The sequence below is a fragment of the Malaclemys terrapin genome, chromosome 1, assembly GCF_027887155.1.
Source record: "Malaclemys terrapin pileata isolate rMalTer1 chromosome 1, rMalTer1.hap1, whole genome shotgun sequence".
In the NCBI taxonomy this organism is placed as follows: domain Eukaryota; kingdom Metazoa; phylum Chordata; order Testudines; family Emydidae; genus Malaclemys; species Malaclemys terrapin.
Window position 1 is genome coordinate 222,501,168 of NC_071505.1, and position 21,936 is coordinate 222,523,103.

General features: G+C 45.4%; 1 protein-coding gene across 2 annotated transcripts; it reads left to right on the forward strand.

Moving 5' to 3' along the window:
• The first annotated feature begins 18,092 nt into the window (after positions 1-18,092).
• On the forward strand, positions 18,093-19,992 carry LOC128830645 (uncharacterized). Of its 2 annotated transcripts, none has more exons than XR_008443629.1 (2): positions 18,093-18,174; positions 19,169-19,992. XR_008443629.1 is itself a non-coding variant. In XM_054016516.1 (2 exons), exons 1-2 carry the CDS (start codon positions 18,479-18,481, stop codon positions 19,642-19,644), a joined length of 690 nt encoding a protein of 229 aa, XP_053872491.1. In that variant the 5' UTR covers positions 18,191-18,478; the 3' UTR covers positions 19,645-19,992. The 2 variants fall into 2 exon arrangements, 1 of the variants encoding a protein (XP_053872491.1); XM_054016516.1 differs by lacking the exon at positions 18,093-18,174 and adding an exon at positions 18,191-18,692.
• The last annotated feature ends 1,944 nt before the right edge of the window (positions 19,993-21,936 follow it).

Below are 21,936 nucleotides of genomic sequence, written 5' to 3' on the forward strand. Positions count from 1 at the left end.
AACCTTATTTTAAGGTGTTGAGCCCCAATAGGCACAACTGCACCTAATCACCTGCCAGCTGGGAGTGTTTCTCTGAGCTGCCTCTGATCCCTGTTGGGAATTTATCCCTGAAACCATAGTTTTCCCTGGAGGTGCTCAACCCCTGCTCCACCCGAGGCCCTTCCCCAACTCCTTCCCTTCCCTCAAGGCCCTGCCCTCGCTCTGCCTCCCTCCCCCGAGGCCCTACCCTCACTCCGCCTCTTCCAGCCCCTACTCTGCCCTCTTCCTGAGTCTCCCACCTGTCGGCTGCTCACTGCTCTCCACCCTTCCCCACGCCCTTCCTTGAGCTGCCAAACAACTGTTTGGCTGCACCGCTGATCCACTGTTTGGTGGCATCTCCGATAAGCTGGTGGTGCCCTGGATTATGCTGCCAAACAGCAGATCAGCAGCGCCGCCAAACAGCTGAGTGCCCATGGAGTCGGCGCCTATGCCTGAAACACAAGACTTCTGTTTGGTTTAGGGTGGGAGGAGGAGAAAGGGGGAGAGCACTTCCTAGACACAACTAGGATGGGATGCAGCAGGATTTTGGGGGTCCTATTCAGAGGGTATCAAAAATCCAATAAAGCCTGTTAGAGGGAGAAATACTGTGGCCTATTTTCAGAGGCTAATATACTGGTAGTCAGTGTTTCCATTCTCCTTGTTGCTCTTTGCTAAAATGCTGTTCTGTTAGCAGCCGTCTAATGTTTCTCACATAGCAGATGGAAGGCTACAGAAACTCTTCAAGGTAGGTTTTGTTGGAAGCAATAGGGATATATTTAAACAGGTGGGAGCCTGGCCTTACTTTTTATAAGATTTGGAGCCCACCATAGAACTCCAGCAGAATCAGTGTGACATCTGACTCCAGCCTTGTATTAAGATGGAGCTACAAGAAGCCATTGTTTGAAACTTGCCAGGGAACCAGGAAGATATGAGTACAAGTTGTTTTTTTGTCATTTGCTTTAAACAATACATTTTAACAACAAATGTAGTTTATTGCTTGATCCTTTGATAGATCATACAAGGGGGCAAAGGTTGACCTTGCTCCGTGTGGAGCTGGAGATTGGTTTGGCACCTAATATAAATGCAACCTCAGGGCTGCTCTCATTGACATTGGTATGTAACGGCAGCCTCCTGAGATGTCTCCTGGCACACTATGATGGGGAGAGTTGAGAAGGAATGAAAAAGAACCAACTACAACTGCTCTGTGCCAGCTGAGATACCCTAACACTGGCTCTAGGACCTCTTTGTGCTATCATAGCAGAAAAGGGCTACAGGAGTCCTATGATAGGACAGCAATGAAAGAGGCCCACAGATCTCTAATAACTGATACCTGTACCTATTTCAAATCATTCTGTCTTGGAAAGTCAGATTTGCAGCCCTGATGCATTTTTCTTATACATAGTCATTCCCAGTCATTGAAAACCTGAAAATTCAGTAATTGCAGGGACAATTGTGCAGGGGGATGCTACTTAATTAACTGTTCCCCCACCCCATAGTAATTCGGCAGAACCATCATGTAGAGCAGGGGTCTCAAACACGCACAGCCTGCGGAGTTATTTCCTGCAGTCCGCCATACGCGCTGACTCCATGGGTGCTCTGGGGCTGGAGCAGCCACGGGGAAAATTAGTGGGTGTTCTGCACCCACCAGCAGCCAAGCTCCCCTCATCCTCCCGTCCCCTCCTCTCCCCCACCCCGAGCGTGCCGCATCCCCGCTCCTCCACCTACCTCCCAGCGCTTCCCAATGCCAAACAGCTGTTTGGTGGCGATTAAGACTTTCCAGGAGGGAGGGGGGAGAAGCAGGGATGCGGCGCACTCAGGGGAGGAGGCGGAGAAGAGGCAGGGCCAGGGCGGGGATTTGGGGAAGGGGTTGGAATAGGTGCAGGGAGGGGGTGGAGTTGGGGTGGGGACTTTGGAGAAGAGGTTGGAATGGGGGCCGGGAAAGGGTGAGAAGAGGCGGGACAGGGGTGGGGCCTCATGGAAGGGGTGGAGTGGGGGCAGGGCCGGGGGCAGAGAGGGGACATTTATGCTCTCATTATAACAGGAGAAAGCACTTGTTTGACAGCAGAGTTGGGTGAACTATTCCATCATTATAGCCTTCTTCCTGTTTGTGAATTGTCTGCAAACATACTATGATTTTTATTAATTGAACTTAAATTTATGCATTGGCTTAACTTCAGCATCTTAAATAAGATACATTTAAATTCAGGTACTCTATTGTACATATTTAAATAGAAATTCTATAGGCTATAAAGGTCTTCCAGTTGTTGTTTTATTATGTTTTTTTAAAAATACTGACCATATATCAAATCCTGAGATTCAGGATTTTTACTCAGGAAAAACTTCACTTGTGCAACATCCTGCAATATACCAAGTACCAGCAGAACATCCTAAATTGCAGTTGGGCATGCTCAGCTCCTCAAAGGATCTGTCTCAATAGGAGTTTTCCAGATTTGTCCCTAATTATTTAGAGTGAAATCTTGGCTCCACTGAAGTCAATGTATGGACAGCGAATATGTGGAACTTCTGTATCACACTGAAGTTAGATGGCTGAGTCGTGGAAATGTTTTGAAGTGTTTTTTGCATTTAGAGAGGAGATTGATTCCTTCATGAAAATGAAAAAAACAAGGAGGTTCCATAGCTTGCTGATTCCACTTTTATCTGCAACCTTGCTTTTCTAACAGATGTAACTGATCACCTGAATGCACTGAACTTGAAACTTCAGGGTAGAAAACAGGTGATAACACAGATGTATGACAGTGTTAAGTCATTCAAAGTCAAGCTTACTTTGTGGGGGAAACAGCTGACTGCTGGCAAATTGGTCCATTTCTCGACTCTGAATTCCTTAGGAAAAGTTGAACCTAAATCCTTGAAAGAATATGCAGCTATTCTTTCTAACTTACACAAACAGTTTGATGTGCGGTTTAAAGATTTCAAGGCGCTTGAACCACATTTTCAACTTTTTTCCACACCATTTGCTGTGGAAATTGACAATGTTGCAGAGGAAATGCAGATGGAGTTAGTGGAGAGTCATTGTGATACCATTTTGAAGCAGAAGTATACAGATGTTGGAATTCCAGAATTCTACAGGTTTCTTTCACAAGAAAGATTTTCCATGTTATTCTCTGCTTCCACAAGGGTAATGGCAATGTTTGGAAGTACATATATATGTGAACAGTTTTTCTCTTCCATAAAGATTAATAAATCTGTGTTAAGGTCAAGGCTCACTGATGAACATTTCCAAGCAACACTGAGATTGGTTTGGTCTCAGGATATCAAACCTAATATTGATGCTCTGGTTGATGCAAAACACTGCCAACTAAGTGGCCAAAAATGAAATGACTGTCAAAATTAGCACTGACTTTTCGCATTACAGTTTTAAAAAAGTTAATACATTGACTTTCAATAGCATACTATATTATTTTTCATTTTTAAAATTTTTGACTTTACTTTTGTATCGTTGTATGAAAAGTTTCAGTGATGTGGTCCTCAGGCCAATGTACTAGTCCTCACGTGGCCCTCGTGGTGATTTGAGTTTGAGATCCCTAATGTAAAGTCATATAGCACCCCATTGGAAGCTATTATTTCAGAACTATGTTGGTTTATTTGGAATGTGTCAGGATTAGCAAGAGAAATTGGAAGAATGGAGGCAAGTCTGAGTCTAATTTAAATTTTCTCTTCCTTTTTATTTATTTATTTATGGTTCTATGGCATCAAACAAAAAAACGTGTCATCCATCAAAAGAAATTAAATTATAGTGCCAACCTGTGTTTATTATTATTGTTCTTTTATATATTATTTCTGGCTCTTAAGCAGCAATTTTCAGTTTCTGAAGTACATTGCCATTATCTACAGATTTTGCACAAACACAATGTGACAAGTTATAGAGTTTACATATTTTTTTGGGGGGGAAAGAGTTATACGCTAGCATCTTTCTTTTAATTTGGCCTGGGCTTCTAAAGTGTCTTTGGTTCTAAAATTGCTTTACATAAGATTTGGAGTCTATGTGAGGATGGGCTTGGTTCCAATCTAATTTGCCTCTGGCCACTTCCAGGTAGGGATTGACATCGTTAGCAGGGATATTGAAAGGAACTGGTCTGTAAATAAACACAAAACATTATATTTTCCCCTTGCTCACTGGCCGTGAACCTTGAATGTAAACAAATATTCCACACACACAAAAAAACGGTAAATAACAAGGAACAAGGAACTCTAGCTGTTATAAATGTATTTATTGGACAGCTGTGCTTTTGCCAAACATAGCAAACTTGGTGAACTCTCCCATGTCACTGTTACCTGGACCTCATAAACCAACTGGTCCTCTAGATAATAGTGTAGGCTAGATGCCGGCATATACATGAAAGCTATTGAGTACTCCAGCTAACCACAATGGCCACATATAACAGATGTCTGTTTACGGCACAGGTATAGCCTATCTGGTTTAGTTTGAAAATTGTGTCCTATCAATTATATTTCCTCTTCATCATCCTCTCCTATTAGTAAATATGTGTGTCTGTGCTAATGGATGGCATGCATGTCTGGCCGCATTATTGAACTGCTACAGACTGCATCTCTCTCCTTACTAACAATTTAAGTTCTCAGTTAGGTTGAAAGTAGCTGCCTGGGTAAAGGGGACAATGACCTATTTGGGAACAGGAATAGCTAGGAGGTTGAGGTTGTAGTGGCCTCTAGTGGAAATTCCTATGTCATCACTGTTGCCAGACAACAGGATTGGTTCTCAACATGAAAGAATCTGAATATTGTTGTGAACATTCTGTATAATGAATGGAAAACTGCAGAGAATTTTTAAGGGGATAAAAAGCTCCTGTGATACTTTTAAGTTTTCAGTTTACATTCCTGAAAATTCACTTTTCAGTCTGATTTTCAAAATTACATCTCCATTAGCTAAATTTGAGTTATAATAGGTGGTATAAAATTTTACCTAGAAAATGTTACCCAATTGTATTGTGTTTCCATATGTGCCTGGCTTTCATAAATGGATTTTAACATACTTTACAAACATTAATTAATGAAGTTCAACAGCACCCCTGTAAAGTAGATACAGAAAATATTAGTAACACCCAGGAAAATAAATCTACCTTAACAATATTGCCATTCATTTCCTAAATAGAATCAGCCCTTTCAAGTAATATGATGCTTAATTTTTGTCCTAAGCACTTGCTTTCTATTTTTCCTTGGAGGATGCAGGTGACTTAGTCCTGCTGATGCAGAAGTGTCCAAAGATGTGGAAAACCATGTAATTAAAAAAAAAGATTGTGTGATTTGTAGCTCACTGAGTGCATGTACAGAGGAAGCAGTTGTTTTTCTTGTTATTTTAAACTCTCCTCTCTGGTGACTGGAATTACAAGCTGAAGGAAGTTCCTTAGCTCAGAAGTGATAATCTCCTACAGGCAATTCCAACTAATTAGGGGAGAAATGTCTTAATTTACAGGGGAAAAGATGGTTATCTTGAGAATAATTAATTGCTGCTATGAAAAATACATTTATTAGTATGGGTACCTTCACAAATTAATTATTTCATTTAAAATATTTGTCTTTTCTGGGATGCAGCATACTTCACAATGTAATTAAAACACATAGCACGTAGCATGTTGAAAGTCATTGAAATGCTGGTTGCAAGCCAAGGTATGGAATAGAAAAGAAAAAAAAAAGATAGTTTTTGTAAATGAGCAAAAAATCTCTTAATTTATTTTCCCCCTAGGGTATGAAATATTAGTCACTGGGCACAACACTTTCTCAGATGTGAACTGTGCAAACTTCTTGATGATTCCTAAAGTCATTTTGTAGTCTTTGGGGGGGGGGGGGGTTTGAAAAGATTTCTTATGAGAAATAAATTGTTCTATTAAAAGAAAAACATTGAAAAGAGCAGTTCAAACTTTCCAGCAACTTGAGTCCAGGCGTCTGTATTTTTAAAATGTATTATTGTTCTACTTTTCTCATTCCTAATCCAGCCAGCAGCCCTTATCACACAGATATTGCCCTAAATACTATGTTGGAGTTCTTCCTGTTGATTACTTGGGAGCTTCATATCAAGAGGCATAGTTCAACTGTGACCAGTCAGAGCCTGTAAGATTCCTCTTTTTCTGTAAGAGCCTGATTTAATGCCCATCTAAATAAAAGAAAAGGTTTTGATTAACTTCATTAGGCACTGGATCAGATCCTAATAAAGCATCATAGAGTTTCTAAAAAAATCATAATTGGAAAATTGACTCAAATTGGTTTGGTTGCTAACTCAGTCATATAAGGCAGACACCCACTAAAACACTTGACAAACAGTGCAGATAAACGGCAGTGTTTAGGGCTGAGAATAGGGGTAGCACAGTGATCACTATTAGAACCCATCTTATTTATATCCTCACTAATGCAGTTTGCAGATTATACTTAGTTGGGAAGAATCACAAACATCAGTGAGAACAACTATAGAGGGCCTAAAGAAACACAGAAACGTAGTCATAAAATAGATCAAGATTCATCTTGAAAAAAACCAAATACATGTATCAGGAGGAAAGTAATCTGAACCATGTTTACTCCCTGAGAGTGAACAATCTGGGGTGCTGATTTGGAACAGACCTAGAGGTGACAGTGGATAACAAATTAAACATGACTTTGGGTGTCATGTGATGTGGCAACTGTGTGATAGGACGGTAACAGAGGATGATGTAGTTCTGGGCTGCATATACATAGGTATATCACAGAGAGTTAAGACTCCCGCTCTATGTGTAACAATATCTGGAACATTTAATGAAGTTCAGTGCATCTTATTACCAGAAAGACACTGACAAACTGGATGATGGGGAGGGCCAGAGAAAAACAAACAAATTCATTGGGAGATGGGTAAAAGGGGCTAGAAAGTTTGATTTATGAGGAAAGATAAATATAAAAAAAATAGTTATGTCACAACTAAATGGGGTCCACAATAATAGTCTATATCTCAAGGGTTCAAATGCCAAGGAGGGAGACATGATTAAGAGTAATGGCTTGAAAGTAAGGAAAGAAAAAGTTAGGTCAAATACCATGACTAACTTGAAACTTGAATTGGTGTCAGACTGCACAACAGTGGGGAAAGGGGAAATTTTGACCAAAGACACCAGAACAAACCATTACTCTTACATATTTTTAATGTTCACCAAACAGACAGGAGCTGCTTTTTAATGCTTCATGTGAATGATACATACAGATGGTGTTTTTTTCATGCATTTGAAAGATGAATTTTCTGCATTTTGATTATGTTGTCATTAGCAATAGCCTTACTCAGTAATTAAGAAGCTAGAACGTGTGTGAGAAAGATATATTGAGGAAGAAGGATGTTATCTCCTTTGTTTCCATAGGAATATAATTAAATTCAACTAAAAAAATCATAAACAGTAGAAAAAATTAAAATAGCAACTATGCTAACTGGAAATGGTTTATTGTTCATTGAAAAACAGCTGATCTTCATCAGAAGAGACCATAATATCTGCCAATGCACTTGCTGGCCAAGAAAGAAAAGGATTTTCCCTGTAATAAATCCTACGTCTTTGTAACTTTGAATTAATATTGGGTTTAGAAAGAAAGCTATATATAATACAAAATTCCAAGCACATTTGTTTCATCCTTCGGTAACTTTTCCAAACAGGGAAGGAAAGCCAAACACCATGAACCTGGCTGTGTAGCACTGAAGGAGGAAGGAGAGAAAGGATGTGCTGGGAATACTGCTTTATGGAAAACAATGCTGTTTCAGGAACATAGTGTTCCAACTAAGTGCAAGGGGACTGTTGGCCCTTTACTAAAACGTAGTGGGGGTTTTTGGTTGGCCATCTCTCAGTATCAAAATAAAGGGGAAGGCTTGATGGGAAACCAGGACCCTAAGACTGACAATGAGGGGAGGCCAACACTCCAGGTCAGCTTGATTGACAGGGCAGGCAGGCTAATGAGGGAGTCAGGAGACCAGGGGTCCCATCCTCCATATGAGCTGGAGCTGCCTGGGCCAGAGACAGGCTGAGCTGAGGAGAGAGCGGAGTCCGAGCTGAGCTGGAGAGCACAGCCGGGCCAGCCAGAGCCAGAGGGGCCAGATTCAAGGAGCTGCCCTGGAGGCAGAGCAGCAGCAAGCAGAGGGGCCAGAGAAGCAGCCCAAGGAGCTGCATGAGAGGCAGAGCAGCAGAAGCAGCTCTGAGGCAGAGTGGAGCTGGGGCTGGAGATGGGGCAGAGGGCCCAGCCCAGGGAAGAGGTCTTGCAGGCCAGACTTGGAGGGGGATCTTAACCCTGACTGGGGGGAAAGGGGTGCCGCTGGGAAGAAGGTTCCTGCCACCTAGAGTGTGTGGCCACACGGATCTCTGCCATGTGAGCTAATGGAGTAACTGACAGCAGTAATAGATTGTCATCCTCTATATGGAGCAGGACCAGAGTGGGGATGAGATACACACGTTGCTGGTTATTTTCACAGATTTTTCTTCTGATAGAGGAATGGTGAGATTCTGGAATGTTGGGTTCCATTCCAGGTTCTTGAGGGGAGTCTGTTCTAGTGGGCCTATCCCCTCCCCCCAAGTTTGACCTCTTCTGCCCTATCCCCTCCAACCTGTCCCTGTTCCAGTCCTGCCTCTTTCTCACCTCTGACTCCTTGCCCAGTCTACTTGCCCAGACAGTCACAGTTCTTGTCCCACACCTCAGTTCCTTTTCAGATCTGTCTCCTCTGCCCCCATGCCCATTCCCTTCCACACTGGTTGATAGTCCCAGTCTCCCACACCCCACTGCTCCTTGCATGATCTCAGAGTCCCCCCACCCCTTCCAGTTTTCCTTACCAGCTCCCAGCATTCTTGTCCAATCAAGTTCCAGCTTCCCCCTGGCTCCCAGTCTCCTTGCCCAATAAGTCCCAGTCTCCCTGACTACTTGTCCCTATTGATCCCTTTCTGTCCTTTCTGCTTTGGGTTTTTGTCCCTCTCTGCATCCAATTCAGATGTTTTTCTCCTCCTCGCTGCCTAGGTGCCAGAAGGGGGTCACTGAGAGAGACAGGTTCCCTGCTTTCAGATCTAGTGTCTGGTCCCACTACTGAGCAGCTGTGGGCAGCAGCTACAGGGAAAGTCTGTCTTCACCATTATAGCCCTGCTCTGTGGGGATGGCGAATGTGCAGTCTGGTCACACATTCGAGCTGTGAGTGACTTGGGATAGTCAATCCATAGAAATTTCCCTAAGGACTACATAAAAACTGATTAATATCCTCCATTATTTGGGCCAATATACATACAGTATATATTACACACACACAAAACTATATTAAAATAACATTATTAAGGTTGCCAAGTCAAACAATCAAAAAATAGAAAAGGCCAGAATTAAGGTTGTCTGTGCAACTTTAATTCATCCTCCTTATGCATTATGATAAATCTTTAAGTACCTGATCATTACAATTTTTTCCACAGCTCCCAGTCTCCTTGCCTAGCCAGTCCCATTCTATCTCCCAAACCTCTAGTCACAGATCTCCTTCCCCCTTCTAGTTCCAGTTTCATCAGGTGCCTTGACCCAATCTACACCTTTCCCTCTACCTGCTCTGGCTTTTCTCTCCTCTGCATTCACATCAGATGGCTTTCTCCTTTCCGCTGCCTGGGTGAGAGCATTGAACTGTTTTGACTGAAATTTTCCAAAAATAATCAAACTGAGGCAGAGGCTCGGTACATTTCAGCTCATATGGTTCAAGTTTGGAAACGGTATAAGCAACTGCAAAAACATCTTATAATTGGAAGTTTTGGGTGTACCTTAATAATAGGTGGTGTTGCCAGCCCCACTTCTAATATGTAAGGCCTGGTCTACGGTAGGGATCTAAGATACAGAACTTCAGCTACGAGAATAGTGTAGCTGAAGTCGACATATCTTAGATCGACTTAGAATCATTTACTTCGTGTTCTCGCGGCGCGGGATCGATGGCTGCCGCTCCCCCGTCGACTTTGCTTCCACCTCTTGCCAAGCTGGAGTTCAGCAGTCAACAGAAGAGCGATCGGGGATTGATTTATCGCGTCTACACTACACGCAATAAATCGCTCCCCGATAGATCGATCACTACCCGCTGATCCGGTGGGTAGTGTAGACGTACCCTTAGAGACTGTCCCTTCCTCAAGGAACTTAGGCTAAAATGCTGGACTCATTGCAGTCAGAGGCAAAACTCCCTATGACTTCAAAGAGGCCAGGAGTTCACCCTTAAAATCGAAATGGACAAGGCAGACAGAGTTAAAGGGATGCAACATACAAGCAGCTTGAACAGAGTGATGGTGGTGGACAAATAGGTAGTTCCACAATTCTTTTTGAAGGGGGAGGAGGTTTCACTTTTGTTTATATATGCGTCCGCACACACACTACATGTGTAATGCAGCAGATGTGGGGTAAGGAGAGAAGGCAGAAGGGAATTAGTTAACAGGACACGCAAAGGAGGGAGATGGAGATAAGGGGTATAGAGAGATGACAAAAGCAATGGAGAGGAGCACAGAGGGCAGGGATAGTATGAATGTAGATGAATGACCTATGAGGGAGACAAAGAAATGGTTCAGGTCAAGATACCTACACAAATCAGATTTAAGGGGGGAAAAATCATCGGCATAGAAACTATAGGTGATAAGAGATCACTTAGATTGTTTTGTTCATCCATGAGCCAGTGTAGGGTTATTCTGTAGTTTATCTCTTTCTATACAATGTTAGCAACCTCTGAGCGGCTCATACAAAACTCATCCCCTCATTGTTCTCACTGCTAAAATAAGTGTCCATGCCTTGGTGATCTCTAACAGGATTACTGTAATTTTCCATCTATCTTCACTGCTTTTTTAAAATTTACCCTACCTTCATTCTGTCCAAAATGCTGCTGTCAAAGACCTCTTTACTTCCTGTTCTATCCTTTTCATTTTTTTCAGTTCACTGAATCCCTCTAATTACTTCCAACCTCTTTCTGCATAACTTCAAGCACTTTGACCTTAGCTAGGAGGATGGATATAATTTTGTTTCCCCTACTCCTCTGCTTTAATTAGTTTTCATTACCCACTATTCATCTTCCTATTTTCTATGCTCTTCCCAGTTCTTTCACCCGGTTTCTCCCTTCAGCTCCTTCTCTAGCTCCATGTTCACGTCTTCTTTCATTTTGCTCCCTCTATCTGAAACTCTTCTTCTCATGGGTGGCTGGTATCGTAGGCCATGGGAAGCTAAGCCTCCCTTAACCCAGGCCTGTGGCCCTGCCCACCCTCGCTCTCCCTCTCCCCTGCTGTTGTGGCTGGGGCTCCTCTGGTCACAGGGGGGTCCCTCAGGGCTCCTCCAGGTGCAAGGGAGAGGCTTGGGGCTCCCCCAGCCTCAGGGCTCCGGGGGCAGGGCCTTGGGGTTCCAGTGGGTGGGGCCAGGGACTGCCTCCCCGAAGGGGGGGTTCACCCACCACCCATGCTTCCTCTTCTAGTCTGCTAGCCTTCATCTCTCTTTCTTCATATATTTCTTTCCTTCTTGTCATTAATAATTCTCCTCCTGTCCCTGGGCTGCTATCCCATGTCTCCTTTTGTGTTTGTCCATCTTGTGTTATTTAGACTGTAAACTCTTTTGAGCAGAGACAATATCTTTTTTATGCTTTAAAATACAATTGTAAATCTGCTTTACGAATGTAAAGTACCAGGTAATTGAAAAATATTTATAGCACTTTTAAATAACTGCCCTCAAAATGCTCATAACACTTGCTGCTCTGCATTAACACAATGGCTATAATCAATTCTCATGCTTTAGAGCTTTGGCTGGTTGTCTATAGGGATTAGGGAGAACTTTTTTCCCCTTGAAGCACAGTTGGCCACATGTATTCTGGATTTTGTTTCCGTCTTCCTCTGAAGCACAAGAGATTGGCCACAGCTTAGAGACAGGACATCAGATGAGGTGGACCTGTGCTCTGAAGTGACACAGAGAATCTTGGCTCATGTGTCTTGTTCACATACTCACCATCAAACTGGGGTCAGGAAGAAATTTTCCCCTAGATCAGATTGATGGAGATCTTGGATTTCCCCCCTCACCCCCACCTTCCTTTGCAGCATGGGACATGAATTGCCTGCCAGGATCACTTAGCATATTTCACCTAAGCAATTCTGTGCCATTGCAGGGGCCTCAAGCATTGGTAGAACCTTGGTCTCTTTTGTTCTCTGCCTGTGGCATACAACAATTTAGTCTCCTGAGTACTGAAATGATTTGGTCTAATCATGGGCGGCAGGTGAACGCACTGTTGGGGGAGGCTAGCCCCCCGTCCTCTCCCCGTCTGCCTGAGGCCCCGCCCCTCCTATCCCCCTCCCCTGCTGGAGCCTGGAGCACAACCCCCCTGAGGCCACTTCCCCACCCTGCATGTCCCCAGATCCAGCGTGTTGGGTGGGCGGCATGGCCAGAGTGCCCCCATCCCCAGAGTGCCCCCAGCCCCAGCCCTGGAGTGTCAGGCAGGTGGCGTGATCAGAGCTCCCCCAACCCCAGTGCTGGGTGGGTGGGAAGGGTGGCTGCAGCTCCCCCAGCCCTGGAGTGTCCCCAGCTCTGGTGGCGTGTCCCAGCACCACCAGTGCTGGACGGACGGGCGGCACAGCATGGCCTCAGCCCCAGAGCCCTGAGCCCCGGGCCTTGTGTGCACCGGCCCCAGCCTGCCTGCCCCAGTCTCTCAGACACAGAGGACAGGAACTGAAATAGGCAGAAGAGTGTCTGGGGGTGGAGTGTGGGCAGGGCCATACAATGCTGTTTGGGGAGGCACAGCCTTCCCCTGCCTATGCTACCCACTGCCCATGGGTCTAACTAAAGTCATTAGGCTTAATAGGGGGCTATATGGGTGAAATTTAATGGTTTGTAATATACAGGAGGTCAGACTAGATGATGTAATGGTACTTTCTGTTCCTAAGCTCTATGAAATTAAATCACAGAATTAATGCCTCAGAATCATGGATTTTGTTAAAAATTATACATGCCTGTTTTCCATTTTTTAGGACAGGTTTTGCATAATGCCTCTGCTCTAGAAGTTACTTTAGTTAATGGAGATTCCCTTTTTTCTGTATTTTACAAACTACAACCATTTGTGTTGCAAATACCACGTTCTGGGGAAAGAATAGGCTTCTCCCCATTGTTCTGTTCAGTACTAATTTTCAAGCAACATGCTCAGGGGGAAAGAGAGAATTCAGTCTTCATATTGGCAGGCATCATGAGATGTGCCAAAGTATAAACGGAGTGGTGGAAATTCCCAGCATTTTTTCCACAGAAGTGCTACTGGTTGGCCTGAGAGCTGTCTGAAGTATGTGCTGTAATGCATTCCAATCACCAAAGCAACGTGATACACTTTGGTTCTTCCTTTGAAAGCTCTCAAGTTACTGAGCTTTTAAAGGGCCTCCTTTGAGGCTGATCTTCTAACATTGGTGGTGCTGATGGAGGTGGTGGTGGGGAAAGCAGGCATCATACTTTACAGAACTGTCTCATTGCTTTCCTTCACTGAGGAAATCAATGCTATTTTTAAAGTAAACTGCACTCCAAGCATAGGTAGTTCAGCACTATCTTTTTAAGAGTTGCCACAGCAACACAGATACCCCTCCCTCCTCAAGTTCCCTAAAACCTGCTTCACGAGTTGTCTTTGAAAAAATATTGAACTGATAAAAGTCAGTGTACCATTATCTTCTAGATTGTTAACAAAAGACCAGCCTCTACACCAGTTCCAAAGAGCACAGATTTTAGGAATCAGATGTTTAGAAAAGGATGAGAATGATCAGTTGAATTCGGTTCCACACAAACAACAGTTTCCTTTTTGGCTTTTGAGAGCCAGTGTTGTGCTGCAGCAATCAGCGTGAGGGCTGCTGTGTCTCATTCTACCTAGAGAGGACAGAGGAAGGCAAGGATGCATAGAGAATACACTCAAAAGCGCAACTATTACAGCATTGAAAATGTTGTAAGTGCTATCCCCAATGCTACCCTCCACCTGTTAGTAGATGTGCAGGGACCTGACCAAGCCTCTGTCCACAGTTGCTAACTTTCACCCGGTAAATAAGCACATCGACTTTCACAATAAGCCAAAAATCAAGCTAATCCCATTTCAAAACAAGCCAATCCCTAAGAACCCCAACACTCTATGTGACTAGATCCCCCCGGTGTGCAGCCTGGAACTGTGGTGGGCCCGCTGTGCACCCCTGACTCTCTCTCCCCTTGCCCCTGTTTGCCCCCCCCTTTCTCCCTCTTGCTGGGAGTCAATCAAAAAAAGAAGCATCAAGCTACAACAAGCTACAAGCCAAACAAGCAACAAGCTACAAGCCAAAAACTAGCCAACAAGCAACTCACAAGCCAGTTAAGCCAAAAACAAGCCCAATTTCTGTGTTTTTTTCCATGGGTTTGGCGTGTCTGCCTCTGACCTGACCTGCCTGGCAATATCTTGGAATACTCCATATATTCCAAATACCCTTCGGAGTGTGGAGTAACTCTGGCCTAGCAAAGCATTCCTACCCATATCTTATGCACGGAGAGTACAAGCAGTCTCAGGCTATGTATCAGAGGGTACTTAGAGGTGGAGGAAGAGCTCCTTTCATTCTTTTCTTCCACACCTGTGCAAGATCAGTTACAATTTAGTCCAACATGTTTTTAAATCAGATGAATTACACAGGTTTCAGTGGTAGTAGCCATGTTAGTCTGTATCAGCAAAAAAAACGAGGAGTCCTTAGAGACTAACAAAAGTATTTGGGCATAAGCTTTTGTGGGCTAGAACCCACTTCAACAGATGTATGAAGTAAAAAATACAGGAACAGGTATAAATACATGAAAGGACGGGGGAGAGTAACAGTAGGGAGAAATTAATTCCAGTTCTGCAGCTTCATGTTGGAATTAATTTGCAAACTAGATACCATCAGATTAGGCCTGAATAAAGACTGGGAGTGGTTGGGTCATTACAAAACCTAAACTTAATTTCCCTAATACTAATTTCTCCCTACTGTTACTCACACCTTCTTGTCAACTGTCTATTAATGGGCCACTCTCTAACCACTTCAAAAGTTATTTTTCCTCCCTTGGTATCCTGCTGTTAATTGATTTATCTTGTTAGACTGACCTAACACTTGGTAAAGCAACCCCATCCCATGTTTATTAATTACACAGACGTTATTCTGTGGAGGGGGACACTATTAAATAGCATTGCAGAAAAATGCTGCCAGGTGTCCATGTGGTACATATAGGTGAAATTAATATGGTCTAGGAATTTGGCTGATTGGAAAATGAAAAACTAGTTTCAAAACAAATTTTGAAGCTGTTCATTTCAAAAGGTTCGATGGTGACCCACTTCCAAAAAAGTTCATGCTTTTTCATTTTTTAAACATTGAAAACATCATAATGGATATCAGTATTGTTTGTTTCCGAAATACTGGGTGCCATGGTGGGGGAGCACTGGAAAGGAGGGGAGGCGAGAGTACAGAATAAACCAGAATTGCATTTTGCCAGCTGACGTGCAGGGGTTTAGCAGCAGTAGTTGTGTTGCTGCCCAGTTTTAGGGAGGAGTTGCCACCATGGACAGCTTGTGCAGAACAGAACAGTGTGTTTAGTGTGCAATAGGTGGCTAGGATTATTCTGAATCCCAAGCCTCACTGGGCCTTCCAGACCATCTCTTTGTCAAAAGTATTTTGCTAAGGATCTTCTCCATGTTTTCCTTGGGCGTGATGCTCGCTCTTACCAAGGGATCACACCACTGTGAATATAGAGAAAGGTGGATACCCTAATGGTTGTCTCATGAAAGCAACAATTTGAATCCATGCTAAAGCTTGGTGAAGCCTGTGGTTGTATCTATTTTTGAGTCATACAAGTGGTAAATAAAAAATAGCTCAATCTTGAAAAAAGCTCAGAGGAGAAATATTTGCTGTCTTCAGCAACAAAAAACCGCAACAAAACAAATCATCTCTCCAGAAAACTCAGCAATAGATTAAACTCTCCCCCACTAGGGTCATCCTTTCTGCCTTGCTCCCAGCCCCGGTACATGAACATCCTAGGAGGGGAAAAGGTAGGGGAGGGAAGGTTGATTCTCTTCTCTCTGGTGATAAATAGAGCATTTAGTAGTGGACAAATTGGGGAATACTGAATCTCTTGGGACCTAATCAAATGTGAATTAAGTCACTGAGTGTGGGATAAAATGTCAGTTGGTGTGTGGCCTTTCCATGCCAGCTAGCATTTTCTCCTTTGTGAAATGGATTGTGAGCGGCTTTATGTAGCTGATACTTGTTTTTTTTTTTTTAATGTAGGGTTCAGGGTAACAAATTCTGTCCCTTGTGGAATTGAATACGAGCGTGTGATGGGGTTTACAGACTAAAGGAGTGATGGAGCAGTACTGGGCCAAGAAGGTCCCACTCCTTAGCAGCTGCAGAGCATGCTCCAAATGGAGAAGATGCTTAAAATGGGACTCTGGCACTCAAGCAGGGAGAAAATGAAGGAGAGGCTGTGTGGAAACTTTTTCAAGACACCATAATAGAGGCTCAATTTAAATGTATACCCCAAATTAAAAAACATAGTAATAGAACAGAAAAAGAGCCACTGTGGTTAAACAACAAAGTAAAAGAAGCAGTGAGAGGCAAAAAGGCGTCCTTTAAAAAGTGGAAGATAAATCCTAATGAGGAAAATAGAAAGGAGCATAATCTCTGGCAAATGAAGTGTTAAAAATATAATTAGAAAGACCAAAAAAGAATTTGAAGAACAGCTAGCCAAAGACTCCAAAAGTAATAGCAATTTTTTTTAAATAGATCAGAAGCAGGAAGCCTGCTAAACAATCAGTGGGGCCACTGGAAGATCAAGATGCTAAAGGAGCACTCAAAGATGATAGGGCCATTGCAGAGAAACTAAATGAATTCTTTGCATCGATCTTCACTGAGGATTTGAGGGAGATTCCCAAACCTGAGCATTCTTTTTGGGTAGCAAATCTGAGGAACTGTCCCAAATTGAGGTGTCATTAGAGGAGGTTTTGGAACAAATTGATAAACTAAATCAGTAAAAAGTCTCCAGGACCTGATGATATTCATCCAAGAGTTCTGAAGGAACTCAAATGTGAAATTGCAGGACTACTAACTGTCATCTGTAACCTATCATTTAAATTAGCTTCTGTACCAAATGACTGGAGGATAGCTAATGTGACGCCAATTTTTAAAAAGGGCTCCAGAGGTGACCCTTGCAACTACAGGCCAGTAAGCCTCACTTCAGTACCGGGCAAACTGGTTGAAACTATGGCCTGGTCTACACTAGGCGTTTATGTCGAAGTTAGCGCCATTACATCGTCCACACTGCGATGCTATTTAGTTCGACATAGAGGTCTCTTTAATTCGACTTCTGTACTCCTCCCCGACGAGGGGAGTAGCGCTAAATTCGACATGGCCATGTCGAATTAGGCTAGGTGTGGATGGAAATCGACGCTAATAGCTCCGGGAGCTATCCCACAGTGCACCACTCTGTTGACGCTCTGGACAGCAGTACGAGCTCGGATGCTCTGAACTGCCACACAGGAAAAGCCCCGGGAAAATTTGAATTTGAATTCCTTTTCCTGTCTGGCCAGTTTGAATCTCATTTCCTGTCTGGACATCGTGGCGATCACAGCAGCACTGGCAACGATGCAGAGCTCTCCAGCAGTGATGGCCGTGCAGTCTGTGAATAGAAAGAGGGCCCCAGCATGGACTGATCGGGAAGTCTTGGATCTCATCGCTGTGTGGGGCGATGAGTCCGTGCTTTCTGAGCTGCGCTCCAAGAAACGGAATGCAAAGATCTATGAGAAGATCTCAAAAGACATGTCAGAGAGAGGATACAGCCGGGATGCAACGCAGTGCCGCGTGAAAATCAAGGAGCTGAGACAAGGCTACCAGAAGACCAAAGAGGCAAACGGACGCTCCGGATCCCATCCCCAGACATCCCGTTTCTACGAGGCACTGCATTCCATCCTCGGTGCGGCTGCCACCACTACCCCACCACTGACCGTGGACTCTGAGGATGGGATATTGTCCACGGCCGGTTCCTCGCACATGTTAGCGGACGGGGAAGATGAGGAAGGAGATGAGGAGGGTGAGGCAGTCGGCAGCGCTCACAACACTGATTTCCCCGACACCCAGGATCTCTTCATCACCCTTACAGAGATCCCCTACGAAGCGTCCCCAGCCGTTACCCCGGACACAGAATCTGGGGAAGGATCAGCCAGTAAGTGTTGTAAACATCTAAACATTTATTTTTAACAGAACAGGAATATTAACAATTAAAAGAATGGGTTGTTCATGATTACTTTGCCCTAGGCACTTAACGGTTCAGTCATGGGCAGTGCAAGTTTTGAAAAAAAATCTAGCAATGTCCGGTTTTCCGTGATTGTCCTGCCCAAGCCGCTCTACTGTTTAGTCCCTGCTACTGCAGCTAGAGTAAAATGCGGTCTATATGTGCAGGGATAGAGCAGTAATCCTCCCGGGACATCTCGATGAAGCTCTCCTGGAGGTAATTGGAAAGCCGTTGCATGAGGTTCCTGGGGAGAGCGGCCTTATTGGGTCCTCCGAAGTACGACACGTTGCCGCGCCACGAGACTATCAAGTACTCGGGAATCATTGCTCTGCACAGCAGGGCGGCATACGGCCCTGGTCTTTGGAGGCTTTCCCGGAGCATTCTCTCTCTCTCGCTGTCAGAGATCCTCATCAGGGTGATGTCGCCCATGGTGACCTGCTTTGAATTAGGTAGGGGAATGTTAGTGTTGGGACTGCTTGCTCGTTCCTTTACAGAACTGTAACAGCTGGTTTGCAGCCACGCGGTGGAGGCGGGAGAGGGGCTGCCGAAAGGGATCGTTCCTGGGGACAGCCGCGAGGGGGTGGGACAGGGGCAGAGTTCCCGCTTGCCGGATTGCTGGCAGCAGGGACTGACATTGCTTTAAATGTGAAATGAGGCCAGTGGTAATATAAAAGTTTTAAACTGCCACAAGTCTACGGCTTACCATGTCTGCCTGCAACAGAAATTCCGTTGTGCTGCCCCGCTTCTCAAATGTGCTGTGGAAGACCCCAGGCACTGAATGCGAAGGCCGAGAATTCGACCTTGTGCTGAGTGCGCATGTGATAGGTGCTGTGCATGATCTTGTTCACAGAGAAAGACTATGTTCTTTGTTCACAACTACATTTATCTTTCTGAGGAATTCACTCCCTTTTTCCCATTCCCACAGCCACATCTGCGACTGTCTCACAACCTAGCCTGGCATCACACTCCCAGAGGCTAGCGAAGATTAGGCATAGGAAGAAGAGGACACGGGAGGACATGTTCTCTGAACTTATGGCCTGTTCCCAAGCCCAGGCAGCACAGCAGACCCAGTGGCGGGAGAAATTGACCCAAATGCAGCAAGCAAACATGGATTGGGAGGAGAGGTGGCGGCAGGAAGACCAGCAGGCGACTCAAACGCTGCTTGGACTACTGAGGGAGCAAACAGACACGCTCCGGCGTCTTGTGGATGTTCTGCAGGAACGGAGGCAGGAGGACAGAGCCCCGCTGCAGTCCATCTCTAACCGCCCTCCCCCGCCACCAAGTCCCATACCCACCTCACCCAAAGTGCAAAGAAGGAGAGGCGGCAGAGTCCCTGCTAACTCTCACTCCACCCCTGCAGAGAGCTCTAGTAGCAGAAGGCTCTCATTCCCCCAAACTTGAAAAGTTCTTTCCTTCCCGCCTGACACAAGCCCCCGTCCAAGTTTCACCTCCCAGTTCCATGTGTAGTTGATAATAAAAAATACGTTCATGTTAAGTACTGTTTCAATGATGTTCTTTTGGAGGAGGAGGGGAAAGGGGGTTGGTAATTGGACAGGACAGTCGCCTTTGGCAGGGTACATAGGCGGGGGCAGGCACAGCAGCAGGGCACATACACAGTGCAGTGATGCAGTGACTAGTTACCCTGGTTAGTCTGGGAGGTTGTTTTCATGTTATGTGGTGGGGGGTGGGTTGCTCTGTGACTTTGTGGCGGGGGAGGGCAGTTACAGATCTTAAGCGGCGGTCCTTATGCAGGATCACAGAGCCACGCAGCAGGGGATCTGTAACCGTCCTCCCCCTGCCACAAAGTCACATAGCCCCCCCATACACACAGTCCCAATCAGGAGGGGTGACAGGCTCCGTTGAAACAACCATCCCACCGCAGCGGAGCCCGTCAATCCTTGAGTTTAGAAGCTTCATTCGCGTCACTACACTACACCCGCTCCGCACCACAGTCTGCATCCCAGTTTTAAAAAATTCCCGCGAAAACAGTATTAAAGAAAACGGTGTGCATTAACAAAGTAGAACTATTTTTATTTCGAAACGTGTGTTGGAAGGGGGTGAAGGGGGTATGTAACTGGGTAGGATAGTCAACATTAACTGGGTAAAGAAACGGGGGCAGGTTCAGCTTCTCTGTACACAAACTTAAAAGTCACAGGTTACCCTGCTCACTCAGGAACTTTGCTTTCAAAGCCTCCCGGATGCACAGCGCTTCCCGCTGTTCTCTTCTAATCGCCCGGCTGTCTGGCTGTGCGTAATCAGCAGCCAGGCTATTTTCCTCAACCTCCCACCCCGCCATAAAGGTCTCCCCCTTGCTCTCACAGAGATTGTGGAGCACACAGCAAGCTGCTATAACAATGGGGATATTGGTTTCGCTGAGATCACAGCGAGTCAGTAAGCTTCTCCATCTCCCCTTGAGACGGCCAAAAGCACACTCCACCACCATTCTGCACTTGCTCAGCCGGTAGTTGAAGAGTTCTTTTTCAGTGTCCAGGGCGCCAGTATAGGGCTTCATGAGCCAGGGCATTAGCGGGTAGGCTGGGTCCCCGAGGATGACTATAGGCATCTCCACATCCCCAACAGTTATTTTGTGGTCCGGGAAGTGAATACCTTGTTGCAGCCGTCTAAACAGACCAGAGTTCCTGAAAACATGAGCGTCATGAACCTTGCCCGGCCATCCCACGTAGATGTTGGTAAAACGTCCTCTGTGGTCCACCAGTGCTTGCAGCACCATGGAAAAATAGCCCTTTCGGTTAATGTGCTGGGTGGCCTGGCGGTCCGGTGCCAGGATAGGGATGTGAGTTCCATCTATGGCCCCACCGCAGTTTGGGAATCCCATCGCTGCGAAGCCATCTATGATCGCCTCCACGTTTCCCAGGGTCACTACCTTTGGCAGCAGTACATCAACGATTGCCTTGGCTACTTGCATCACAACAACCCCCACGGTAGATTTGCCCACCCCAAACTGGTTCGCGACTGACCGGTAGCTGTCTGGCGTTGCAAGCTTCCACAGGGCTATGGCCACTCGCTTCTGTACACTCAGTGCAGCTCGCAACCGGGTGTCATTGCGCTTCAGGGCAGGGGACAGCAACTCACAAAGTTCCAGGAAAGTTCCCTTCCGCATGCGAAAGTTTCGCAGCCACTGGGATTCATCCCAGACCTGCAGCACTATGCGGTCCCACCACTCAGTGCTTGTTTCCCGGGCCCAGAATCGCCATTCCACGGCATCAACATGACCCACTGCCATCGTGATGTCCTCGGCGCTGGGTCCCCTGCTTTCTGAGAGGTCTGTGCTACTCTCAGACTTCAGGACATCACCGCGGTGCCGTAGCCTCCTCGCCTGACTTTTCTGCATCTGCCTCAGGGAAACCTGTATGATAAGCTGCGAGGCGTTGAGAGCGGCCACAACTGCAGCGATGGTCGCAGCGTGCTCCATGCTCGCAGTGCTGTGGCATCCGCGCTGTCAATGACTGGAAAAGTGCGCGAACTGATTTCCCGCCGGCGCTTTCAGGGAGGGAGGGCGGGAGTGATGGACGGATGACGACAGTTACCCAAAAGCACCCTCGACACATTTTGTTACCCAGAAGGCATTGCCGGCTACACCCAGAATTCCAATGGGCAGAAGGGACTGCGGGAACTGTGGGATAGCTGACCACAGTGCACCGCTTCGAATGTCGACGCTTTCACCGTTAGTGT

What these genes read in the sequence shown, in the direction of transcription:
- LOC128830645 (XM_054016516.1), top strand. Translation starts at nt 18,479, where the DNA reads ATGAGGTTCCTGGGGAGAGCGGCCTTATTGGGTCCTCCGAAGTACGAC. An exon ending in GGTGACCTGCTTTGAATTAG is followed by an intron (nt 18,693 to 19,168) that starts GTAGGGGAATGT and finishes CCATTCCCACAG; the next exon opens with CCACATCTGCGACTGTCTCA.